At 40.1% G+C, this 24,273-nt stretch overlaps 1 protein-coding gene across 12 annotated transcripts in view; it reads left to right on the top strand.

The window, feature by feature from the left end:
- dnm1a (dynamin 1a) overlaps positions 1-24,273 on the top strand; it is a 144,674-nt gene that overhangs the window by 28,850 nt on the left and 91,551 nt on the right. For all 12 annotated transcript variants that reach the window (XR_010904458.1, XR_010904457.1, XR_010904460.1 and 9 more), the window contains exons 5-9: positions 3,482-3,580; positions 10,296-10,456; positions 14,086-14,228; positions 19,634-19,769; positions 20,698-20,765. Coding sequence is in view for 6 of the 12 variants with exons in the window: in XM_067439756.1 (XP_067295857.1) it covers positions 3,482-3,580; positions 10,296-10,456; positions 14,086-14,228; positions 19,634-19,769; positions 20,698-20,765 (607 nt within the window). In the remaining 6 variants the exon portion in view is untranslated. The remainder of the gene's footprint in view (positions 1-3,481; positions 3,581-10,295; positions 10,457-14,085; positions 14,229-19,633; positions 19,770-20,697; positions 20,766-24,273) is intronic.

Genomic DNA, 24,273 nt, shown 5'->3' with positions numbered 1-24,273 from the left:
ATTATTAGATGCTATTATTAGATGCTATTATTAGATGCTATTATTAGATGCTATTATTAGATGATATTATTAGATGATATTATTAGATGCTATTATTAGATGATATTATTAGATGCTGTTATTATTAGATGCTATTATTAGATGCTATTATTAGATGCTATTATTAGATGATATTATTAGATGATATTATTAGATGATATTATTAGATGCTATTATTAGATGATATTATTAGATGCTATTATTAGATGCTATTATTAGATGCTATTATTAGATGCTATTATTAGATGATATTATTAGATGCTATTATTAGATGCTATTATTAGATGATATTATTAGATGCTATTATTAGATGATATTATTAGATGCTGTTATTATTAGATGCTATTATTAGATGCTATTATTAGATGATATTATTAGATGATATTATTAGATGATATTATTAGATGCTATTATTAGATGCTATTATTAGATGCTATTATTAGATGCTATTATTAGATGCTATTATTAGATGCTATTATTAGATGCTATTATTAGATGCTATTATTAGATGCTATTATTAGATGATATTATTAGATGATATTATTAGATGATATTATTAGATGCTGTTATTAGATGCTATTATTAGATGCTATTATTAGATGATATTATTAGATGATATTATTAGATGCTATTATTAGATGATATTATTAGATGCTGTTATTAGATGCTATTATTATTAGATGCTATTATTAGATGCTATTATTAGATGCTATTATTAGATGCTATTATTAGATGCTATTATTAGATGATATTATTAGATGCTATTATTAGATGCTATTATTAGATGATATTATTAGATGCTATTATTAGATGATATTATTAGATGCTATTATTAGATGATATTATTAGATGCTATTATTAGATGCTATTATTAGATGCTATTATTAGATGCTATTATTAGATGCTATTATTAGATGATATTATTAGATGATATTATTAGATGATATTATTAGATGATATTATTAGATGCTATTATTAGATGATATTATTAGATGATATTATTAGATGATATTATTAGATGATATTATTAGATGCTATTATTAGATGCTATTATTAGATGATATTATTAGATGCTATTATTAGATGATATTATTAGATGATATTATTAGATGATATTATTAGATGATATTATTAGATGATATTATTAGATGATATTATTAGATGCTATTATTAGATGATATTATTAGATGCTATTATTAGATGATATTATTAGATGCTATTATTAGATGATATTATTAGATGATATTATTAGATGCTATTATTAGATGCTATTATTAGATGCTATTATTAGATGATATTATTAGATGATATTATTAGATGCTATTATTAGATGCTATTATTAGATGATATTATTAGATGATATTATTAGATGATATTATTAGATGATATTTTTTAGATGATATTTATTAGATGATATTATTAGATGATATTTATTAGATGATATTATTAGATGATATTATTAGATGATATTTTTTAGATGATATTTATTAGATGATATTATTAGATGATATTTATTAGATGATATTATTAGATGATATTATTAGATGATATTTATTAGATGATATTATTAGATGCTATTATTAGATGATATTATTAGATGATATTATTAGATGATATTTTTTAGATGATATTTATTAGATTATATTATTAGATGATATTATTAGATGATATTTCATAACTCTTACAGCTCTATATGGAGCGGATGAGCTGTTCCGCTGGGTCCTAAAGTCATTTGGCTTCAGAATGCATTCAGGTGGACATCATAAAATTAGTTTTTGGTAAAGTTTTAACATTTTTAGTTGAATTTGGAGCATTTTTAGGTTTTTCTATGTGTACTGAAGCTTTCCTAAGGTGGTCAAATTGACCCGTGAGGGAAGGATTTGTTTCTTTTTATACACTTCAACCACAAAACTCTTTGAATGCAGCCAATTTTTGTGTGTGTACTAGTGCTGCACGATTATGACAAAAATCTGAATCGTCCATTATTCCGCTGAAATTGTAATTGCGGTTATAAAATACGATTATCACAATTTACATTGAATAAAGTTTTGAATAGCTTTATAACACAGTTTGAAGCGACTGCATGCCATATTGATATATCAAAAGAAACAAGCTGAAAACATTGGTTTGGTTTCTTTAAATAAAAAAGTAAAATATGCAATGGTATATTGTGTTATACTAAAAATAAAAATTAAACAATGGAGAAAAAAAACTTAAGATAACGTAGGAAGAAGAAAAACACATTAAGCACAGAAGTGGACTCTTTTTTGTGATTGCGATTATAATTTTATTGAATGATTACATAATTAAGACATCCGTAATTGTAATCACGATTATCAATTCGATTAATTCGTTCAAGTGCGACCGAAGTCCTAGGGTCTTGGACCACTCCAATAGACACTCAATTTTGTAAAAAAAACAACAAAAAACATAAAAAATGAGTTTCGGGTCAAATTGACCCGAGGGACGGATGAGGGTTGGTGTTCACATGTGTGATATTTTTACACATTTTTTTGGCCAATGCCAACAGGTTACAGACAAACCCTTCAGATATGTGACCCTGGAGCCCTGCGTCTCACGGGTATATCTGTGGCCATAGCCAACAATACATTATAGGGGTCAAAATGATCCAGTTTTCTTTTTTGCCAAAAATCATTAGGATATTAAGATCATGTTCCATGAAGATATTTAGTAAATGTCCAACCGTAATATATCATAAATATATAATATATAATAAATGTATTATTAGTAGTAATATGCATTGCTAACACTGCAAAAAATTTGCTTCTTATTTTGTAATTTTGTCTCGTTTCCAGTCCAAATATCACAAAATTCTTAAATCAAGATGCATTTTCTAGATAAGTAAAATGACATATGATATTTTTGTCTTGTTTTCTGGGGAAAAATATCTAAATGAAGAGAGTTTTTGCTTAAAACAGGCAAAATGATCTGCCAATGGGGTGAGAAAAATAATCTTATTTCTGATTGGGACAGAAACAAGAAACAAGATTTAAATCAGAATTAAGATTATTTTTCTCACCCCATTGGCAGATCATTTTGCCTGTTTTAAGCAAAAACTCTCTTCATTTAGATTTTATTTTTAAGAAAACAGCTTATATAATTGTACTTATCTAGAGTAAATGCATCTTGATTTAAGAATTGTTAGATATTTAGACTAGAAACAAGACAAGATGACTAAGTAAGAAGAGCATTTTTTGCAGTGTAGGACTTTGGACAACATTAAAGGAGATTTTCTCAATATTTGTGGGTCCAGGGTCACATATACAAAGACGGTTCACTGCGCAATATGGTGGAATAAGTCCCGCCTTCTAAATAAAAGAGCCAATCGTGACTTGCATTAAAGGGACTGTTATCAGTTGTCATGTGTCCGAATGGTGCTCGTGTTCTCATGTGGTCTGTGTGTGTGTGTGTGTGTGAGCAGGTCAGAGGACCATCGGTGTCATCACTAAGCTCGATCTGATGGATGAAGGGACGGACGCTCGGGACATCCTGGAGAACAAGCTTTTGCCTCTGCGGCGAGGTGAGCGAGCCGAACCTAAATGTCCTAAAAACCGAACTATTAAACTTTTGGTATTCTCTTTTGTCCTAAAATATTACCAGGTTACTAACTTTTTTAAGTTAAACCAACAAAAACCAACTTTTTTTTTTTTTACCGTGTGGGGACATGAAAGTTTTCTAAGTCTAAGCGTGTTCCATAATTTTGGTGCATAATTAGCAAAAGCCGCATCACTGATTTTCCCTCGTTGATAACTGGTAACCTCCAATAAACCTGCACTAGATGATCCACTGTAAAAAAAAAAAAAAGTAGTTTTTTGTTAAAAAAGTAAGAAACCTGGTTGCCTTAAAATGTTGAGTTTATTGAAATAAAAAATTTGAGTTGATACAATGAAGGAAATTTGTTTAATAAATAGAAACTCAAAATATTATTGTGTCTGAACCACATAAAAAATGTGATAAATCATGAAAATAGCACAATTTGGCTGCGTCATCAGAAATAAAACACACACAATTACCCAAAATGCTTACAAAATCGTTTAATTATATTTTAATAAAGGTTGACGAATCTCAAAAAATGTTCATTGTATTAACTCAAAATTTTAATTTCAATAAACTCAAAAATTTAAGGCAACCAGGCCACTTTTTTCTAAATATTTTTTTACAGTGGGGTTCTTGGTGGAATATAATTAACAAAAGAACTGGTAATATAGTTAGGTCCTTGTCGGTTAAGAGCTTTATATGTGATAAGGAGGACTTTGAAATCTATTCTAACATTTTATTGGAAGCCAGTGCAGCTAAAACTGGTGTTGTGTGTTCTCTCTTTTTACACTGTAAAAAAAATATGTTCAATAAGTTATGACAACATATGTTTTTACATTGTTTTAACTCATCAAAATAAGGTAAGAAATGTTAAACTTGTTTTTATTAGTTATACAACTTCAACTTCAACTTCATTTATTTATAGAGCACTTTCAACACCACAAGTGGAACCAAAAAGACATACAAGATGCAACTCATTTTTTAAAGTGAGTTTAACATAATTTAAGTTGAAATAACTTAAACATCCAAGTCGATTGTACTGCATAAGTTCAAAATTTGCCTTTTTTTTTTACAGTGTAGTTCTGGTTAATAACCGAGCTGCTGAGTTTTGAATAAGCTGAAGTCGGTTTATTGATTTTTGAGGGAGACCTGTAAAAAGTGCATTACAATAGTCTAATCCAGGGGTTTTCCAACTTTATGGTGCCAAGGACCCTAAATATGACAAACCTTTTATGAGGAACCCCTTCCTAAAATCCATCTATATATGTTTATGTATAAAAAATAAAACAAAACAAAAAAGTGTGACATTATCAACACAAATTGTTTCCAAACTTAAATTGGCTGTACTTAATGTTGAATGTATAACAGTGTTGCCAAGTCCGTGGTTTTTCCCGCGGAATTGGGCTACTTTAACACTGTTTCCACAGGCTATTTTTCATATCCGCGGGTTAAACTGACCCCAATTATGTGATATTTAGCCCCAGAAATGCAAAAAATATTATATTACCCCCCAGAATGCATTTTTTTAACCAGGGAACCCCCCCAAAATGCGATTGGGCTTGTTTTGGGCTAGTTTTGAGTTGCAATTGGGCGGGTTTTGATGTGAAAACCTGGCAACCCTGATGTATTACCTGAAGAAGAACATTTTCAATTAAAAAAATTTGGTATAAGCAACTTTCACAATAAATGTATGTAAGCTGCTTACGTACTGCATTAATAAACTGCCTTAAAACCCAAGTGAGCAAGATAAAGGGGAGTATAGTGAGGAAAAATAGACAGATTAAAAGCAAACATACAATTCTGGAAAGTGTCTTTACGACAAGAAAAGAGAGAAACATTTAGAAATGAAACGGTCAGAATGTTTGGCAGACTTTAACCATTTTTGCTTTGTCTTTTTAGTCTCTGAAATTTCTGGCGGACCCCTAGGGGTCCCCGGACCCCAGTTTGAAAACCCTTGGTCTAATCTACTTGAGATAAGAGCATGGATTAGTTTTTCTGCATCTTTCTGGGGCCTATTGCACAAAACTAGGATAAGTTGGGATATCTTGGTGATCCTGGATTTTTTTTGTTGGCTAATATACAGTTATCTTTGGTTATCGTTCTTGGTGTGAGTGTACCTTCAGGGTACGTTTACACGACAGCGGTGTACAAAATTTTCTATAAAAGTCAAAATATCTATAAATTCTTACATTAAGAAACATTTACTAGACAAGCAAAAGTAATTGTCTTGTTTTGGGGAAAAATAACTCAAAATGAAGAGTTTTTGCTTAAAATAAGATAAATAATCTGCCAATGGGGTGAGAAAAATAATCTTAATTCAGACAGAAAACAAGATTATTTTTCTCACCCTATTGGCAGATTATTTATCTTATTTTAAACAAAAACTCTCTTCATTTTGAGTAATTTTTCCTCAAAACAAGACAATTACTTTTGCTTGTCTAGTAAATACTTCTTATTTTAAGAATTTTTTAGATGTTTGGACTCGAAACAAGACAAAAATACTGAGTAAGAAAAGCATTTTTTGCAGTGTACAGATGATTAGATACTAAGATATCCCGGTTTAATCCCTTATCCTAGTTTTGTGTAATCGGCCCCAGGTTTAAGAAAGGTCTTATTTTAGCTATATTTCTTAGTAAAATGTGCTCTTACTCTGGTAAAGCGGGTGATGTGAACACAGATACGGTCTCATGGTTTCCCTCTTGTGGAAAAGCGTCACCACTGCCGTCTGTGAGAGTCTTCATTTCATCGACACATCTGGAAAAACGTTGCTTTTCTTCTTTGCTCAACAACAAAGCATATTTATGGGACGCTCTCGGGTGCAGTCCGTGTGCTGACGCGGCGGTTTTACACACGTCTGCTTTTCCCATCAGCAAGTTGAAACCCTGCAAACATGCTTTAAGGATCCGAGAGCATAGACTAGAATGAGAAATCTGAGAGTTTAATTCTGTTTGTACCTCATTTCCCATTTAATACTTTTTAGTAACATTTTCCATCGGCTTTAATGCAAACAAACGCAGTCAAATCCTGCTCAACGTCACATTTCTGTGCATTACGTTTTTAAAGAAGAAAATATAGATAAAAAACTTTTGTCATAATAATACTGGACAAAAAAATATATAACAAAAATAACATTCTAACGTTTATGCGTATATGCAAATATTTCGAGTGCATTTTATTAACCCTTACGCGACATTTTTATCTTCATTATAATACTTAAAAAAAATTTTTTTTGCCTGTGTTAATGCCAGCTGTGTAAATGTTGGCAGAAGTGTGTATTTTTATAGGAATTGTACGTTCCTTTCATAAATAGCTTCACTCAGGACCTTAAGGACAAAAAAATCCCATTAAAACTGACATTTTTAATCCCAGGGCCGATTAACTATAACATAATGCAGGCTTTCATTTTGTTGGCAAGGAATTTACTTTTCTTTTTTTAATCTTTTTTTTAACCAGAAGGCGCCATTTTCTCAGGTTTGGCCTTTAAAGCAAATCCTCACCTTATTCCTGTTTTTCTACTTCTGCTGTATTTTTATTCAAATGAGTCCAAACTTAAGCTTCAATTTTTATTACAGTTTCTTGACACAGATATTTTTGTCCTCTAAGGATCTCTGTAACTTTTTTTAATTGATGCACAAGACTTAAGACTTTGAAAAGTGTATTTAGAACATGATCATCATTATGACCTTATTTTTACATTAAGGATATTAAGACATGTTAAGACTTCTTTAGGATCAGCAGACACCCTGTAACCCATAGAAATAGAACAATCTCAAATGAGATGTCTTTAATATCCTCCTCAGCAGTTTCTTTGATCATTAGAATAATTACCAAGGTCTCAGAGGAACAAAAGGCTGAACACCAAGGTTCGATTCTTGGGGAAAGGAAGAACTAATAAAATGTGACTTGAATGCAATCCCGACTAGAAATCGGAGGTTCCCAGAATGTTCCGTCATAATGTGGAGTTCTTTAATCGATGCAAAAAAATGCTTTTCTTACTCAGTATTTTTGTCTGGTTTCGAGTCCAAACATCTAAAAATTCTTAAAACAAGAAGTATTTACTAGACAAGCGAAAGTAATCGTCTTGTTTTGGGGAAAAATAACTCAAAATGAAGAGAGTTTTTGCCTAAAATAAGATAAATAATCTGCCAGTGGCATTAAAACAACATTATTTTTCTCACCCCATTGGTAGATTATTTATCTTATTTTAAGCAAAAACTCTCTTCATTTTGAGTTATTTTATGAGTATTTAATTTTGAGTTTTATTTTTTCCCCAAAACAAAACAAGACAATAACTTTTACTTTTTAAAATGTTTCTTAATGTAATAATTTTTAGATATTTAGACTATAAACAAAACAAAATACTAAGTAAGAAAAGCATTTTTTTGCAGTGGAGGATTGGGGGACGTTATTTGACGGACCTTCACAGAACATTTAGGACGTTCTCGGAACGTTTAGGCAGCCATATTTTATTTGGAAATTTGATGTTCCCAGAACATCCCGCTGGTGTCAAGTAGACTTGGAAGTAAACGCCCACAGTTAGGATTGGATAATATTTGCATATTTAAAGTGCTTCAGCTCCGCTTTCAGTTCATTTCACATGAGGGATTGTTTTGAAAGCGACATCGGAATGATTCTCTCACAGGGCTCGCTAAACGTCTTTATCAAACAAACACAATGATTTATCTCTCATCCACCTGCGATTGATTGGAATAAAAGTTTTTTTACTAAAGTGCGAACCGCACACGTACGCGTTTTCAAACATCAAGACTGAACAACGCAGATCAAGAAATTAATGTTATTTCACTATTTAAAGCTCCACTGTGTGATATTTTCCCCCATCTAGCGGTGTAAAGGTTTATGACCATCCAGTGAATATTAGTTTCTGTTCCTCTCAATTCCGATTTCCTTTTAACTCCTACGGTGGCCGATTTAGTCCAAGATTAACATGGCTTCCAGTTCGACCTCATCATGAGTGCCATTAAGTGTTAAACCACGAAAGGCGAAGCTTGAATTTACGAGTATGTCCCTCTCTGGCTACTGTACTTTCAAGATGGAGGGCGACCGGCATTCGAACCCCTCACCCGTATTTATTTTCAATGGCATATTATAAACTTACGAGAATACTTTATTACTTGAAAGAAGTATGGACACATATATTTTTGAAAGAACTAAGTGTTTTTTGCTAAGAATAAACTAAAAAGGTAACACAGTGTAGCTTTAAGATTTGCAACTTTTGTGTAAATCCTATTTTACTGACCCTTGTTTGCAAAGCAGCCCAGTGTAAACTGATTCACACAAACGTTCTAAAAACGTTCATTAAACGTAATGGAAGAAACTAAATAGGACCAAAAATAACATTCTAGGTTGATCCCCAAAAAGTCCTGCAAACGTTATGGGAATGTGTAGAGGGAACGTCCTATAGTTTTCTCCCCAAAGTGGAAGTCCGGCAAATAACGTCCCCCAATTATTTAAAGAACTCCACATCATGACCGTCTCGGAACATTCTGGGAACATCAAATCTCTCTCCCCCCCCCCCCCCCCCCAAAATAAAAAAAATATGGTCCCCTAAACCAGGGGTTCCCAAACATTCTAGGTTGGTCCCCTAAAAGTCCTGCAAACGTTATGGGAATGCAGTGTAGAGGGAACGTCCTATAGTAATGGCCCCCAAAGTGAAGGTCTGCCAAATAACGTCCCCCAATCCTTTAAAGAACTCCACATCATGACCGTCTCGGAACATTCTAGGAGTGTTACCAGGCAATGTCCTTAACACCAGCGGGATGTTCTGGGAACATCAAATTTCCAAATAAAATATGGTTCCCTAAACCAGGGGTTCCCAAACATTCTAGGTTGGTCCCATAAAGGTCCTGCAAACGTTATGGGAATACAGTGTAGAGACATGTCACATGATATGTTGCAGCGCAGTCCCAAATGAAACGTCCCCATCTGACTAACAGGAAACCGAATGGGATTGTTCTGTTAACATCCCAAATGTCCTCTTTGTAACGTTGCTGTGTGACCATAGAACAACCAAAATGGGAACCTTGAACTGCAGCTTTCATAAACAAACGAGGACGCTTTAGAAACATCCCCAATGTTTGGGATTTTCACCACCTTTGGTAACATTCCCAGAATGTTTTGAGACGGTCATGATGTGGAGTTCTTTAAAGGGTTGGGGGACGTTATTTGGCGGACCTTCAGGGAACATTCAGGACGTTCTGGGAATGTTTAGGGGAACATAACTATGGGACGTTCCCTCTACACTACAGTCCCATAACGTTTGCAGGACTTTTAGGGGACCAACCTAGAATGTTATTTTTGGGTCCTATTTAGTTCCTTCCATCACGTTTACTGAATGTTTTCAGAACGTGTGTGCAACTGCAGCACTTTCATAACCAAAAGAGGACGCTTTAGGATCATCCCTCGTGTTCTATAAAGGTTCGTGATTATCGTCACCTTTAGAGAACTTTTAGGGAACGTTGCGCAAAGTTGCAAGAACGGGACTGGGATGCAAGTCGCTTTCAAAGCATCAAAAACGTAAACGCATAAATGTCTGAAACTATGCTCACATTCGGAGAAATAAAGTCTGTAATCTGAGTGTGAACTCAAACATTTCTCATCCAGTTCTCCCGAGATCCAATGATCCGAATGGCTCTCCGCATTCACGGATGATCTCTCATGATGTGTTTATCTGACTCTAGGTTACATTGGTGTGGTGAACCGCAGTCAGAAAGACATTGACGGAAAGAAGGATATTACCGCCGCTATGGCTGCGGAAAGGAAGTTTTTCCTGTCTCATCCAAGTTATAGACACCTGGCCGACCGCATGGGAACGCCGTTCCTGCAGAAAACCCTCAACCAGGTGAGAGAGAGCAGAATTTAACAACTGAGATGAGTAAACATTAGGAATGCACCGATGTATCGGACGATTTTTTGTATCAATTTACAGCCATCGGCATATCGGCTATAGCATAAAAAAGGCCGATATAGCAAACCGATGATTTATTAATGAACCGCGTAAAGGCACTGAGCTGTATAATATCTGATGCATAATCCAAGATTATACTGTACTATTCCTGCTGCGCTGCTGTTTGCGTTTTAATCTTAAAGCTCCTCTGTGTGATATTTTCCCCCATCTAGCGGTGTAAAGGTTTATGACCATCCAGAGAATATTAGTTTCTGTTCCTCTCAATTCTGATTTCGTTTTAACTCCTACGGTGGCCAATTTAGTCCAAGATTAGCACGGCAATCCCCCTCTTCACATTCGACACGGTGCCATCGAGTGTTAAAAAGCGAAAGGCGAAGCTTGAATTTACGGGTATGTCCCTCTTTGGCTACTGTACTTTCAAGATGGAGGGGCAACATGGCGACCGGCATTCGAACCCCTCACCCGTATGTGTTTTCAATGGTATATTATAAACTTACGAGAATACTTTATTACTTGAAAGATGTAAATATACATTAATGAGCACATATACTTTTGAAAGAACAAAGTGTTTTTAGCTTAGAATAAACTAAAAAAGTTACACAGTGTAGCTTTAATCAAACAACAAAAGACCAACCAACCAACCAAAACAAAACAAAAAAAACAAGACTAAATTAACTTTTGATTAACTTCCGCGATGGTTGGAATCCAGTCAAAAAACGACATAATGGAGTTTTGATGAATAAATAAAATGTAGGTCAGTCACTTAAATCAAATTGTGATATATACTAGTGTCTGTGAATATTAACCTGCAAAAAGACGGTTTAAATATGAATCCTGCATGTTTCTGTGTCTCCGAGTGAATGGTGCAGACGCCATACCTGTCAACACTCCCGTTTTTGCCGGGAGTCTCCCGTATTTCACACCCATCTCCTGCTTTGTAATTTCTCCCGGAAATCTCCCGTAAATTGTATGGCCCAAACTTCGTTCTTTGAATAATCACAAATGTGTTATTCCAAGGTTGTTCAGTTGCCAGATCTTGTATGAAACGGCGACTCATACAATCGACACATCACACAAATTTAAACCATAGTGGCCTCGACCTGGCAACCTAGTTGATATCTGCGCAGGGAAGTTGTATCAACCATCATTAGTAGAAACGGGAGAAGACTCCGCTGGTAAATATTCATTTTCTCTAATCCCCTAACTAGTGTTACATTATATGATCACGAGTTTATTCGTGCAAATGCTTTTAAACCATTTAAGAGTGACAAGACAAAGAGAACATGCTGTATGAAAAACTCACACAACGCCCAAATTCAAGTCCTCTTTCGCACTTTAAGTAAGGGCTAATGTCCACCCAGCCGGTTGTTATCTCAGAATAAACCCCTCCAGAGTGATCAGGACCCCGAGGCGAAGCGGAGCGTCACTCTGGAGGGGTTTATTCTGAGATAACAACCGGCTGGGTGGACATTATCCCGCTTATTACACGCCTACTAGTCTCAAATAAATAATTATTAGACACAAAATATTGTCTTGAGATTAAATATTTAATTAGCTCTTCCGCAAAGAAAAACAGTTCCAGACTGCTTTAAGCCTTTATCTATTGCTGCTAAATGTTGAGAATGAATGCTGAAAGGGTTAGTTCAGCCAAAAATGAACCCAAGCCTATGATTTACTCTCCCTCAGGTCATTATAGGTGTTTATGACATTCTTCTGTCAGACAAATACAATCAGAGTTATATTTAAAAAGTCCAGGCTAACGTTAATCCCAGCAGTAGTTGGAGCTGTTTCTGAAGTCCATTAAATGCAGCTGTCCGTCAAATAACGTGCTCCACACGACTCCGATGGGTTAATAGAGCTTCTGATTCCAATCGATGCGTTTGTGTCAGAAAAATATCCATATTTAAAACTTTATAAAGGAAACCCGCCTTGAAGTCTTCCATTGTAACCCACGGCTGTTTAAGCCACAAGATGGCGCCAGCGTTAAGCACAGAAGTAGAACCGGCCAAGATAACTCGCAGTACCCGGATGAGCGGTGTGTGTTATCTGGAAATAACGTACCGCTGGAATGGGCGATTGACCAATCAGAGTCAAGTATTTCACAGAGCCGTGTAATAACAAACAATAACACACAATTATGCCAAGAGGCCAGTTTTGTTAAGTTTCTTCATAAGAGCAGCCTTTAAAAAGTTAAATAACGTCTTAGATGAGTTTAAAGAGGTGTGAGAAAACGCGTCGTGTGTGAGATACGCATCATGTGCGACAGCGGAAGATCTTTTAAAGTGACAGTAACCACTTATAATGACAATGTAAAGAACAAAAGTAATCGCTCACTAAATATGCTCTGCTCTTGACTAAATAACTTCAGTACCTTTAATAAGGATTCATCTATATATAATTAATAACTTATGCAATGCAAACTGATAACAATTTATGTATATTTTCATACTTGTTAAGTTCTTGAGCACAGGTACAAATGAAATGTATCATGGGTTTATGTGAGGATTGTTTTTAAATTCACTTAAATTAAAAGTTATATTTTTTTGAAGCTTAATACATGTTAAGGTGTTATTTTATTTAAGTGTGAATTAAATATTATTTCATAGAGACATCAGAAGCTGTATTACTATCAGTGATACTGGCCTAAAAAGATAAAAAGTTTAAATTAAACAAATATTTATGTTGTTTCTACATTAATTTGGAAGTAATATAAAAAAGTGTGGTTTTAATGGCAATTAATTAAGATGAATCATTTTAATGAATAATTAAAAAACGAAGGAAAGTATTAATTTATATTAATATAAATTAATTAATTAATATAGACTCGACCCCGCCCTTTTGAAGGTCTTCATGGCAACCCTTCAAAATAAAAGTTCAGTTTAACAAAGTAATTGTGACAGGATTAATGTCGTGCAGAAGAGCTACATCGCATTGTAATAATAATATATGCATTTAATTAATACAGTGAAGAAAATCCAGTCTTATTTGACATTAAACCTGCTTAAAAAGCACTGTTTAGTTCATATATATCTTGTTCTGTTGTATTTATGTTGGCCTGCTGAATGTTAAAAGGATCCAGCCTATGCTCATTAGAAATTATTTGATAATGCAGCAATAAACCAGCTAGTAGAATATAAGTAAATTTATAAATTCTTACTTTGCTGATCAAAACCCTCGATATCCTTATCGACCAATAATTGTTTGTTAAAATCGGTATCGGCACAAAATATCCAATCGGTGCACCCCTAGTAAACGTCAATCTAAACTCTCAGTTTGGTCGGTGTATTCAGCTTTTTTCATGCAATATCTAATAATTGTTTTATTTCAGATCACTATTGTGTATCTGACCATTTTGTTTGATTTTTTATTATCTTTACAACTGTCTTGATTATCCTTGTTTTTTTGATTTTTAATTCTTACACATGGTATTCTTATTTATTATGCATATGTTAGCACTATTTTTTTTTTTTTTAATGTAAAGCACTTTGAATTGCCATTGTGCTATACAAATACACAGCTAGTGTCTTTGACCCTCATCTTTGTTTCTCTCGTCTCCTCCGCAGCAACTGACCAATCACATTCGGGACACGCTTCCTGGGCTGCGCGCTAAACTGCAGAGCCAACTTTTGTCCATCGAGAAGGAAGTGGATGAGTACAAGAACTTTCGTCCAGATGACCCGTCCCGAAAGACCAAGGCCCTGCTGCAGTCAGTCTCGCATTCACACTCCTGTAGATAGACCCTGCGTCCCGATTCGCATACTTGTCACGTCACAAACAAGGGAAAATGGTGCGAGGACTCATGTGCAGGAGAAAGATGATTTATTTACAAAAACAAAACATAAAACTCAAATCAACAACCCACGAGGGGGAAAAACACATAATAGACTAATAAAATATAAACTTAAACAAACCAACAGAATCACGGGGAGGACGGAAGACGCAGACATTACACAAGGATCCAACACAGACTGACAAACACAAGGAGATTATAAAGGGAACAAACAAGGCAGATAATGAGGGAGAACAGGTGGGGCAAATTAACCAATAATCAGATAACAAGGGGGAGGGAACTGACAGGGACACGAGCACATGCTCAACATAACAAAACCCACAAGTGCACACAAGACAGGACAGGCATGTGACATTACCCCCTCCTTAAGGAGCGGCTACCAGACGCTCCACTAAGGACGGGAGGGACAGACCCGGGCGGGACGGGAGGGACAGACCAGGGAGGGACGGGAGGGACAGACCAGGGAGGGACGGGAGGGACAGACCAGGGAGGGACGGGAGGGACAGACCAGGGAGGGACGGGAGGGACAGACCAGGGAGGGACGGGAGGGACAGACCAGGGGGGCACGGGAGGGACAGACCAGGGGGGCACGGGAGGGACAGACCAGGGGGGCACGGGAGGGACAGACCAGGGGGGCACGGGAGGGACAGACCAGGGGGGCACGGGAGGGACAGACAAAGAAGGTACAGACAAGGGAGGGGTAAACAAGGGAGGAACGAGGAAAACAAAAAGTTCGAATGGCCAGGGAGGCCCACCAAGTTCAAGCGGCCGGGGCGGCCCATAGAGTTCAGGCAGCCAGGGCAGTGCGGGTAGAGCAGGGCGCCAGGGAGGCGCGGTGAGAGCAGGGCGCCAGAGAGGCGCGGTGAGTGCAGAGGGCGCCAGGGAGGCGCGGTGAGAGCAGCACGCTTTAGTGGCGCGGTGAGAGCAGGACGCCTCAGCGGCGCGGTGAGAGCAGGACGCCTCAGCGGCGCGGTGAGAGCAGGACGCCTCAGCGGCGCACGGAGAGCAGGACGCCTCAGCGGCGCACGGAGAGCAGGACGCCTCAGCGGCGCACGGAGAGCAGGACGCCTCAGCGGCGCACGGAGAGCAGGACGCCTCAGCGGCGCACGGAGAGCAGGACGCCTCAGCGGCGCACGGAGAGCAGGACGCCTCAGCGGCGCACGGAGAGCAGGACGCCTCAGCGGCGCACGGAGAGCAGGACGCCTCAGCGGCGCACGGAGAGCAGGACGCCTCAGCGGCGCACGGAGAGCAGGACGCCTCAGCGGCGCACGGAGAGCAGGACGCCTCAGCGGCGCACGGAGAGCAGGACGCCTCAGCGGCGCACGGAGAGCAGGACTGCTCAGGGGCGCAGGGAGAGCTGGGCGCCTCAGGGGCGCAGGGAGAGCAGGGCGCCTCAGCGGCGCAGGGAGAGCAGGGCGCCTCAGCGGCGCAGGCAGGGCGTTGGGGAAACTTCTCCAGTCCAGCAGTATCCACCGGCACTGGGACCACCGGAATACGATCTGCTGGCATTGGGACCACCGGAACATGATCTGCCGGAACTGGGACCACCGGAACACGATCCACCGGCACAGGGACCACCGGAACACGATCCACCGGAACTGAGACCACCGGCACACGATCCACCGGAACTGGGACCACCGGAACTGCCTCCGGGGCTTCGGATAAAGCCCTGTGCTCCTTCCACGCATGCAGGACTGCCACCACAAAGCATCCCATCACAGCCCTCCAGGCCGTTTCCGGACTCGGGACCACCGGAACACGATCCACCGGCACAGGGACCACCGGAACACGATCCACCGGCACAGGGACCACCGGAACACGATCCACCGGCACAGGGACCACCGGAACAAGATCCACCGGCACAGGGACCACCGGAACAAGATCCACCGGCACAGGGACCACCGGAACACGATCCACCGGCACAGGGACCACCGGAGCACGATCCACCGGCACAGGGACCACCGGAGCACGATCCACCGGCACAGGGACCACCGGAACATGATCCACCGGCACAGGGACCACCGGCGCACGATCCGCCGGTACTGGGACCACCGGAATACGATCCGCCAGCATAGGGACCACCGGAATACGATCCGCCGGCAAAGAGACCACCGGAATCCGATCCACCGGTACTGGGACCACCGGAATACGATCTGCTGGCATTGGGACCACCGGAACATGATCCACCGGAACTGGGACCACCGGAACACGATCCACCGGCACAGGGACCACCGGAACACGATCCACCGGAACTGAGACCACCGGCACACGATCCACCGGAACTGGGACCACCGGAACTGCCTCCGGGGCTTCGGATAAAGCCCTGTGCTCCTTCCACGCATGCAGGACTGCCACCACAAAGCATCCCATCACAGCCCTCCAGGCCGTTTCCGGACTCGGGACCACCGGAACACGATCCACCGGCACAGGGACCACCGGAACACGATCCACCGGCACAGGGACCACCGGAACACGATCCACCGGCACAGGGACCACCGGAACAAGATCCACAGGCACAGGGACCACCGGAACAAGATCCACCGGCACAGGGACCACCGGAACACGATCCACCGGCACAGGGACCACCGGAGCACGATCCACCGGCACAGGGACCACCGGAGCACGATCCACCGGCACAGGGACCACCGGAACATGATCCACCGGCACAGGGACCACCGGCGCACGATCCGCCGGTACTGGGACCACCGGAATACGATCCGCCAGCATAGGGACCACCGGAATACGATCCGCCGGCAAAGAGACCACCGGAATCCGATCCACCGGTACTGGGACCCCTGGAATCGGGACCACCGGAGCAGGTACGGAGGGAGCCTTTCTCCTCCTCCTTCGTTTCGGGACCACCGGAGCAGGGACCACCGGAACACGATCCACCGGCACAGGGACCACCGGAGCACGATCCGCCGGAACACGCACCATGGAAGGACTGGGGCCCAGGCAGTAGACAAATTCCCAGAACCCCAGACTCCCCATCCTGTCCATCACCCCTGGAGAGAGGGGCATGTGGAGGCAGAGGTTAAAAGTCTCCTTCCACTCTGCCTCGTTGAGCCCAAAATGTTCGACCTCCTTGAGGAACAGTCCTGCAAACTCTTGTACATCCGACCCCTGTTGCCGGATGTACTTCGAGTTTAGGTGTCGCATCACTCGTAGTCTCTTCCCAAACTCCATGAGGGAAAAAAAAGGGAAAAACAAACAACAAAAAAACAAGTCCTGCTGAGTCCTCAGATGGTTGGATCCTTCTGTCACGTCACAAACAAGGGAAAATGGTGCGAGGACTCATGTGCAGGAGAAAGATGATTTATTTACAAAAACAAAACATAAAACTCAAATCAACAACCCACGAGGGGGAAAAACACATAATAGACTAATAAAATATAAACTTAAACAAACCAACAGAATCACGGGGAGGACGGAAGACGCAGACATTACACAAGGATCCAACACAGACTGACAAACACAAGGAGATTATAAAGGGAACAAACAAGGCAGATAATGAGGGAGAACAGGTGGGGCAAATTAACCAATAATCAGATAACAAGGGGGAGGGAACTGACAGGGACACGAGCACATGCTCAACATAACAAAACCCACAAGTGCACACAAGACAGGACAGGCATGTGACAATACTATCCATCGAAAATAGAATTAGTATGTCCCAAATCGTAGTATGTTGAAAAGAGTATTCCAAAGGTACCCGGATGGTTTACTATTTCCGGTCCAAATTCGAAGTGCGGATCGATGGGCACTCTAACGGCTGATATTACCCACAACCCATTGCGAGTTGGACGAGGATTCGATTAGAACTACAAACGTGGATAAAAAGTGTTAAAAAACTACAAACATGGCAGATGTGCGAGTCCGACGGTTAAGTAGAGAAGTTTAGATAAAGGTTTAAGTGATCAATTATCAATATTTAACCTGACAAAAATATATTTATTCAGTGTTGTCCACATTATATTTCACCTGCAGCAGCATTGAGAACTTTTGTAATGACACGTTTGGCCATTAACTTTTAAATGCATCATTATATTTAAACTACAAACACACTAGGAGAGTCTCTGCATTAAAGTCACACACACGGCAGATCAACGAGCGGCTACATTTCTCTCCCATACGGCAGGAGATTAAACTGAATGTGGAGGATTTAAACTGATGATGATTGACAGGGCAGATAAACGGTGATGGGATGCCTAAGCGACAGAGTCCGTTAAAGATGGCGAAGTAGTCCCGACGCTTGCATACTCTTCTGCTACACACTCAAAAGTATGTACTTTTTCTTCACAAAAAGAGTACATACTTTTTAGGACGTAGTATAAGTAGGCGAATTGGGACGCAGCAGAAGCGTTTCTCAAACTCGGTCCTGGAGGGTCACTGCACTGCAGAGTTTAGCTCCAACCCTGATCGAACACACCTGAGCAAGCTAATCAATGTATTCAGGGTCACTAGAAAATCACAGAAAGGTGTGTTTAATTAGGGTTGAAAGATTCCATCTTTCAGACTTTAGTTAGTGTGTAATGTTGCTGTTAGAGCATAAATAATACCTGTAAAATGATAAAGCTCAAAGTTCAATGCCAAGCGAGATATTTTATTTAACAGAAGTTCCCTTTCAAAGCCGACAGCGAACAGGACTTCATAGAACAGGGAAATCATCAGGCCATTTATTAGGACAGAGGAAACAGCGCTGTACAGATAAGGCAATTGTGTTTTTTTACACACGAAACATGAACTCATGTTATAATGCACACTGTAAACATAATCAAAGCTTCAAAAACACAGACTCTCCTCATGTGTTTGCAGTTTAAATATAATGATGCATTTAAAAGTTAATGGCCAAATGTGTCATTACAAAAGTTCTCAATGCTGCTGCCGGTGAAATATAATGTGGACAACACTGAATAAATATATTTTTGTCAGGTTAAATATTGATAATTGATCACTCAAACCTTTATCTAAACTTCTCTACTTAACCGTCGGACTCGCATATCCGCCATGTTTGTAGTTTTTTAACACTTTTTATCCACGCTTGTAGTTCTAATCGAATCCTTGTCCAACTCGCAATGGGTTGTGGGTAATATCAGCCGTTAGAGTGCCCATCGATCCGTACAACGAATTCGGACCGGAAATAGTAAACCATCCGGGTATCTTTGGAATACTCTTTTCAACTTACTACGATTAGGGACGTACTAATTATATTTTTGAATACTATTTAGTATGGATAGTATGCGAATCGGGACGCAGGGTGAGTTTGAGGAGCCCTGCTGTAGATGAACGCAGGCCTGACCCTCAGTGTGTGTGTTTATCAGGATGGTGCAGCAGTTCTCCGTGGATTTTGAGAAGCGTATCGAGGGATCTGGAGATCAGATAGACACGTATGAGCTCTCCGGAGGAGCCCGAATCAACCGCATCTTCCACGAGCGCTTCCCCTTCGAGCTGGTGAAGGTGTGTGAGCAATGCTTTTTATTGTTGCTCAGCAAGGATGCATATGATCATAAATCCATTAAAACAGTGAAATATTACCTGTCATACGTTTTATTTTTCAAAATGTCAACATTGATACAAATAAGCAATGTTTCCTTTAAATGGTAGTCAAATATTTCACTGTTTTTACTGTAGTTTTGATCAAATAAGCCTTCTGTTGTGAAGCTGAACACACAGACACACACACACTCCTGAAGAGTTTAGACGCTTTATCACTCGTGAGTCACGGAGCAGGATTGCGTCTCCCTCTGGGCCCGAGCGCAGCCTTTATGAGAAAAACATTCTGTCTTTGGCCTAACACACACACACACACACACACGTTTGTTTTCGTGACATATGGGGACATTCCATAGGCGTAATGGTTTTTATACTGTACAAACCGTATCCCCTTACACTGCCCTTAAACCTACTTATCACAAACACACACACGCACTCACTCTCTCTCTGACACACACACACACACAGCCCCTAAACCTACCCATCACACACACACACTGCCCCTAAACCTACCCATCACACACACACACACTGCCCCTAAACCTACCCATCACAGGAAACATTCTGCATTTTTACTTTCTCATAAAAACTCCTCCTGTGTGATTTATAAGCCTTTTGAAAAGTGGGGCCATGGGTAATGTCCTCATATTTCACCCTCTCCTGTAATACCTGTGTCATACCCATGGCATTATACACATTTGAGTCCTCATATGTCACAAAAACAAGCACACACACACACACACACACACACACACACACACACACACACACACACACACACACACACACACACACACACACACACACACAGGATTCTTCTAAGAATGTCTGTTGTAGAGCATCAAAATAAAGTGTGTGTAATATTTGCAGTCATTGTGTGGTCTGTCCTCAGATGGAGTTCGATGAGAAGGAGCTGCGCAAAGAGATCAGCTACGCCATCAAGAACATCCACGGCATCAGGCACGTCTGACCTTTAACCCCGCTTCATGTGTCCTGCCCGTCCGTCTGGGGTCGCGCATCTGATCACAAACACGTGCGCGTGTGTGTGTGCGTCTCATCCCGTCAGAGGAGCCAGCTGAGAGTTTGTGATCAGATCCGCGACTGTCCGTCTGTAAGGCCACGTTTGCACTGCATGGTTCAAGTGACCCAATTCCGATTTTTTCCTCTTATGTGGCACAGATTGGATATGACGTGAACGTGTAAGCAGGAAAAAACACACGTGAATTCCGATATCCTCAGATCGGATTCAGGCCTCACTCATACGTGGTAATAAATTTTATATGAATCGGATACGTTTGCGTCTCCCATGTAAGCGGTCCAATCGGATATGCCCCATTACACTGCAAAAAATGCTCTTCTTAAGCCCTATTCGGACGGGATTAGTTTTATCTAAGGACCTCTGTGATTTAGAAATTTCTCCCACATCTGAGTTTGTGTGGCACATTCGCACGGGATAAGCAGAGCCTGTGATTTTACTCGAGTTTACTGACTTATCTCCCGGATATGATGTCAAGACGTGTAAATGTTTTTTCGTTATAGATATAGCTGTATGAAATCATAAACAGTCCAACCTGTCCTCCAAAAAAATACGACTCTATAGGTCATTTTTCTAGCACCTTATTACGACCTATATTTACGTTTTAAAGTCATGCGCCCTCTAGCTGGCGTAAAAATAATGACAGTGTCGTGTTACGTCTGCGTGTTCATTTTAATGCAATGTGTGGACTTTTTACCACCATTTGTCATATTTCCATTTAGCAAAAATATTGTTTTTAATTTACAACTCCACCCACCCCATCCCTGAACCTACCCAGTGATTTATAGAGCATACACACATTATGAGCACATGTGTTCCCTGGGATCGAACTAACGATCGTATGATCACATGTTGTTGTTCTATAGTGCAATGCTTTACCAACTGAGCTATGCAAAACCTTAAATATTAAGCAGATAAAATGGAAAAATGCTTTAAAATGAAAGTGTCCTGCTGTCAATAGGAGGAAAACTTTAGAAAACGCTCCTGTGCGTCTTTATTTAATTAATTAAAATATTGTCGACAGGGGCGCGACTTTAGTAAACACTCATATGGGTCGTATTTCAAGGACGTGACAAACGACCTAGGCGTATTGGTTGGAGGACATGTTGAAACAGTCATATGTATCGATATCGTTGATAGTTTTATAGTAATAAAAATTATTTAGTTCAGTTAGAGAACACGCTACAATTAAAAACTGAACTGAGCACAGACCAGCGGCAGGAGTCAGATTTCATTCATCACGAGTGAGAAGTTGACGATATACGGCGGAAGATTCAGTTTCAAAGCTAAATGTAAAAGCGCCCATTTAAGTGAGCTTGTCGTTGTACTGTTCTGTTGTTATGTTTTTCATTAAGAATTGTATTGATATTAATATTAAACACACCATTCAAGCAATTTGCTCCCAAATTGGTACTCATTCTAAAGTGAAAGTATAATCCGTGCGGGAATTCATAACGGTGCGCATTATGAACGCAGCCTCCATTCTTCGTGAAAGATAAAGATAGAAATGCACACCGTGGTTTTCCTGCAGAATTGGGATAGTTTAAAGGGATAGTTCACCCAAAAATGAAAATGTGATATTTATCTGCTGACTCCCAGTAGCCTGACAAGCCAGACCCTCATCAAGATGTTTGGTCTGGAAACTCACCATTGACGGCTCAATCTGAGGGGCGGATAACCGGTTGTCTTTCAAACTCCCTCTGCACGCGATAGGATAGCGCTACAACCAACCAGAGCAACGAAGGTGAAGCAGAGCTCGTTGACAGATTAAACATTCGCCGTATCCGGTCGGCTAAACTCCGAACACATCTTCCCTTCTTAAGAATGACTTCAGTGCCGTTCTTTGTTCTTTTCTCAGAGAAAAGCTTAACTCCAAGTCTTCCAGAGTCGCGGCCAAAGCTGATTCGAAAGACCGCCTTTCGCCAGTTTCTGTGTTTACTAGAAGCACGCAAACGCAACTCGGCCGTCATTATGTTAGGCCCCACCCACCGACTCTATACACGATGTGATTGGCCCGACCAGAGTTTGGCTTTTACAGCTCAGAAGGGTATTGAGAGTTGCTAGATGACACTCGCGGGAGATTAGATTTGCTGCCGCTAGGGTGCGTCTAGATTTCTAGGCTAGACCCCCAGGGCATCCAACATGTAGGTGTGTTTGTTTCTTCAGCAGAACACAAATGAAGATTTTTAACTCAACCATTGCTGTGTCGGTCATATAATGATGTGAATGGGTAACAATTCTACAAGAGCAAAAAAAAACATGCTTAGACAACACACACAAAGAGCCCTGTGGCTCATGACGACACACTGGTATCTTAAGACACAAAACGATCAGTTTATGAGAGAAGTCGAGTCATGTATATCATGTTTTACCTCAAATACAACACTATATCCAACAGATCACGCTTCACTTCCGGTAACGTCAATAATACACGCTCTGGCTTCATGTACGAGATTCACTTCTGACGTTGGCGTAAACTACACCAGAGCGTGCATGGGCGTCGGAAGCAAATAGAAAGTGGGTGGGTCAGTAGCGGCTCCGGCAAAATATGATAGGTGGGGAAATTGTTTTGCCGGGGGGTCTGGCGATTCTCCCCCAGAAAAAAAAATGATTTCATAGATGTGATTTCCTGCATTATGGTGCGTTTGAGGCCATATCCCTTTCCTATACCAAAAAAGACCTCAAACCAGTCAATACCAGTCTAATAAAAAGGCTATATTCATTTAACTGCCATAGACATCGACAGTTTCACAGATAATGAACAAGTTGCATGTTTTTTATTCTCCGTGTCCAGATAGAAAAAGTGCCGTTTACTAAACGATTGATTGGGCCAGACAAAATTACAGAAATCACTGGATTATTTACCGTGGCTGTAGAGTAGGGGTAAGATGCATGGCATTAAGTTTTGACGCAAATCGAGCATATGTTCGAATCCACCTTTTGCCACACTCGCTCTACTCCCTTTCCCCATCACACATCAGATCGGAAAGGTATTTATTTTCAATAAAAAAAGAAAATATTAGAAAAGGGGAAATAAAGCGTTTAATATGTGTTTAATAATAAGTTTCTCGGTTAAGGGGTAGTCAAGGTAAGCAGACATGCTGAATTAGAGACGATAAAAGTGAGTGGGTCCAATATCATTGGTCTTAAAAAGTGGGTGGGTCTTGTCCCCTACACACACAATGGTTCCGACGCCCATGAGAGCGTGTATTGTTGACCTTACCGGAAGTGAAGCGCGTTCTGTTGGATATAGTGTTGTATTTGAGGTAAAACATTATATAAATACGGCTCGATTTCTCTCATAAACTGATCGTTTAGTGTCTTAAGACATCAGTGTGTCGTCGTGAGCCACAGGGCTCTGTGTGTGTGTTGTCTAAGCATGTTTTTTTTTGCTTTCATAGAATTGTTCCCCATTCACATCATTATATGACC

The sequence above is a fragment of the Pseudorasbora parva genome, chromosome 3, assembly GCF_024679245.1.
Source record: "Pseudorasbora parva isolate DD20220531a chromosome 3, ASM2467924v1, whole genome shotgun sequence".
NCBI classification, from domain to species: domain Eukaryota; kingdom Metazoa; phylum Chordata; class Actinopteri; order Cypriniformes; family Gobionidae; genus Pseudorasbora; species Pseudorasbora parva.
This window is presented reverse-complemented; position numbering and strand designations above follow the sequence as displayed.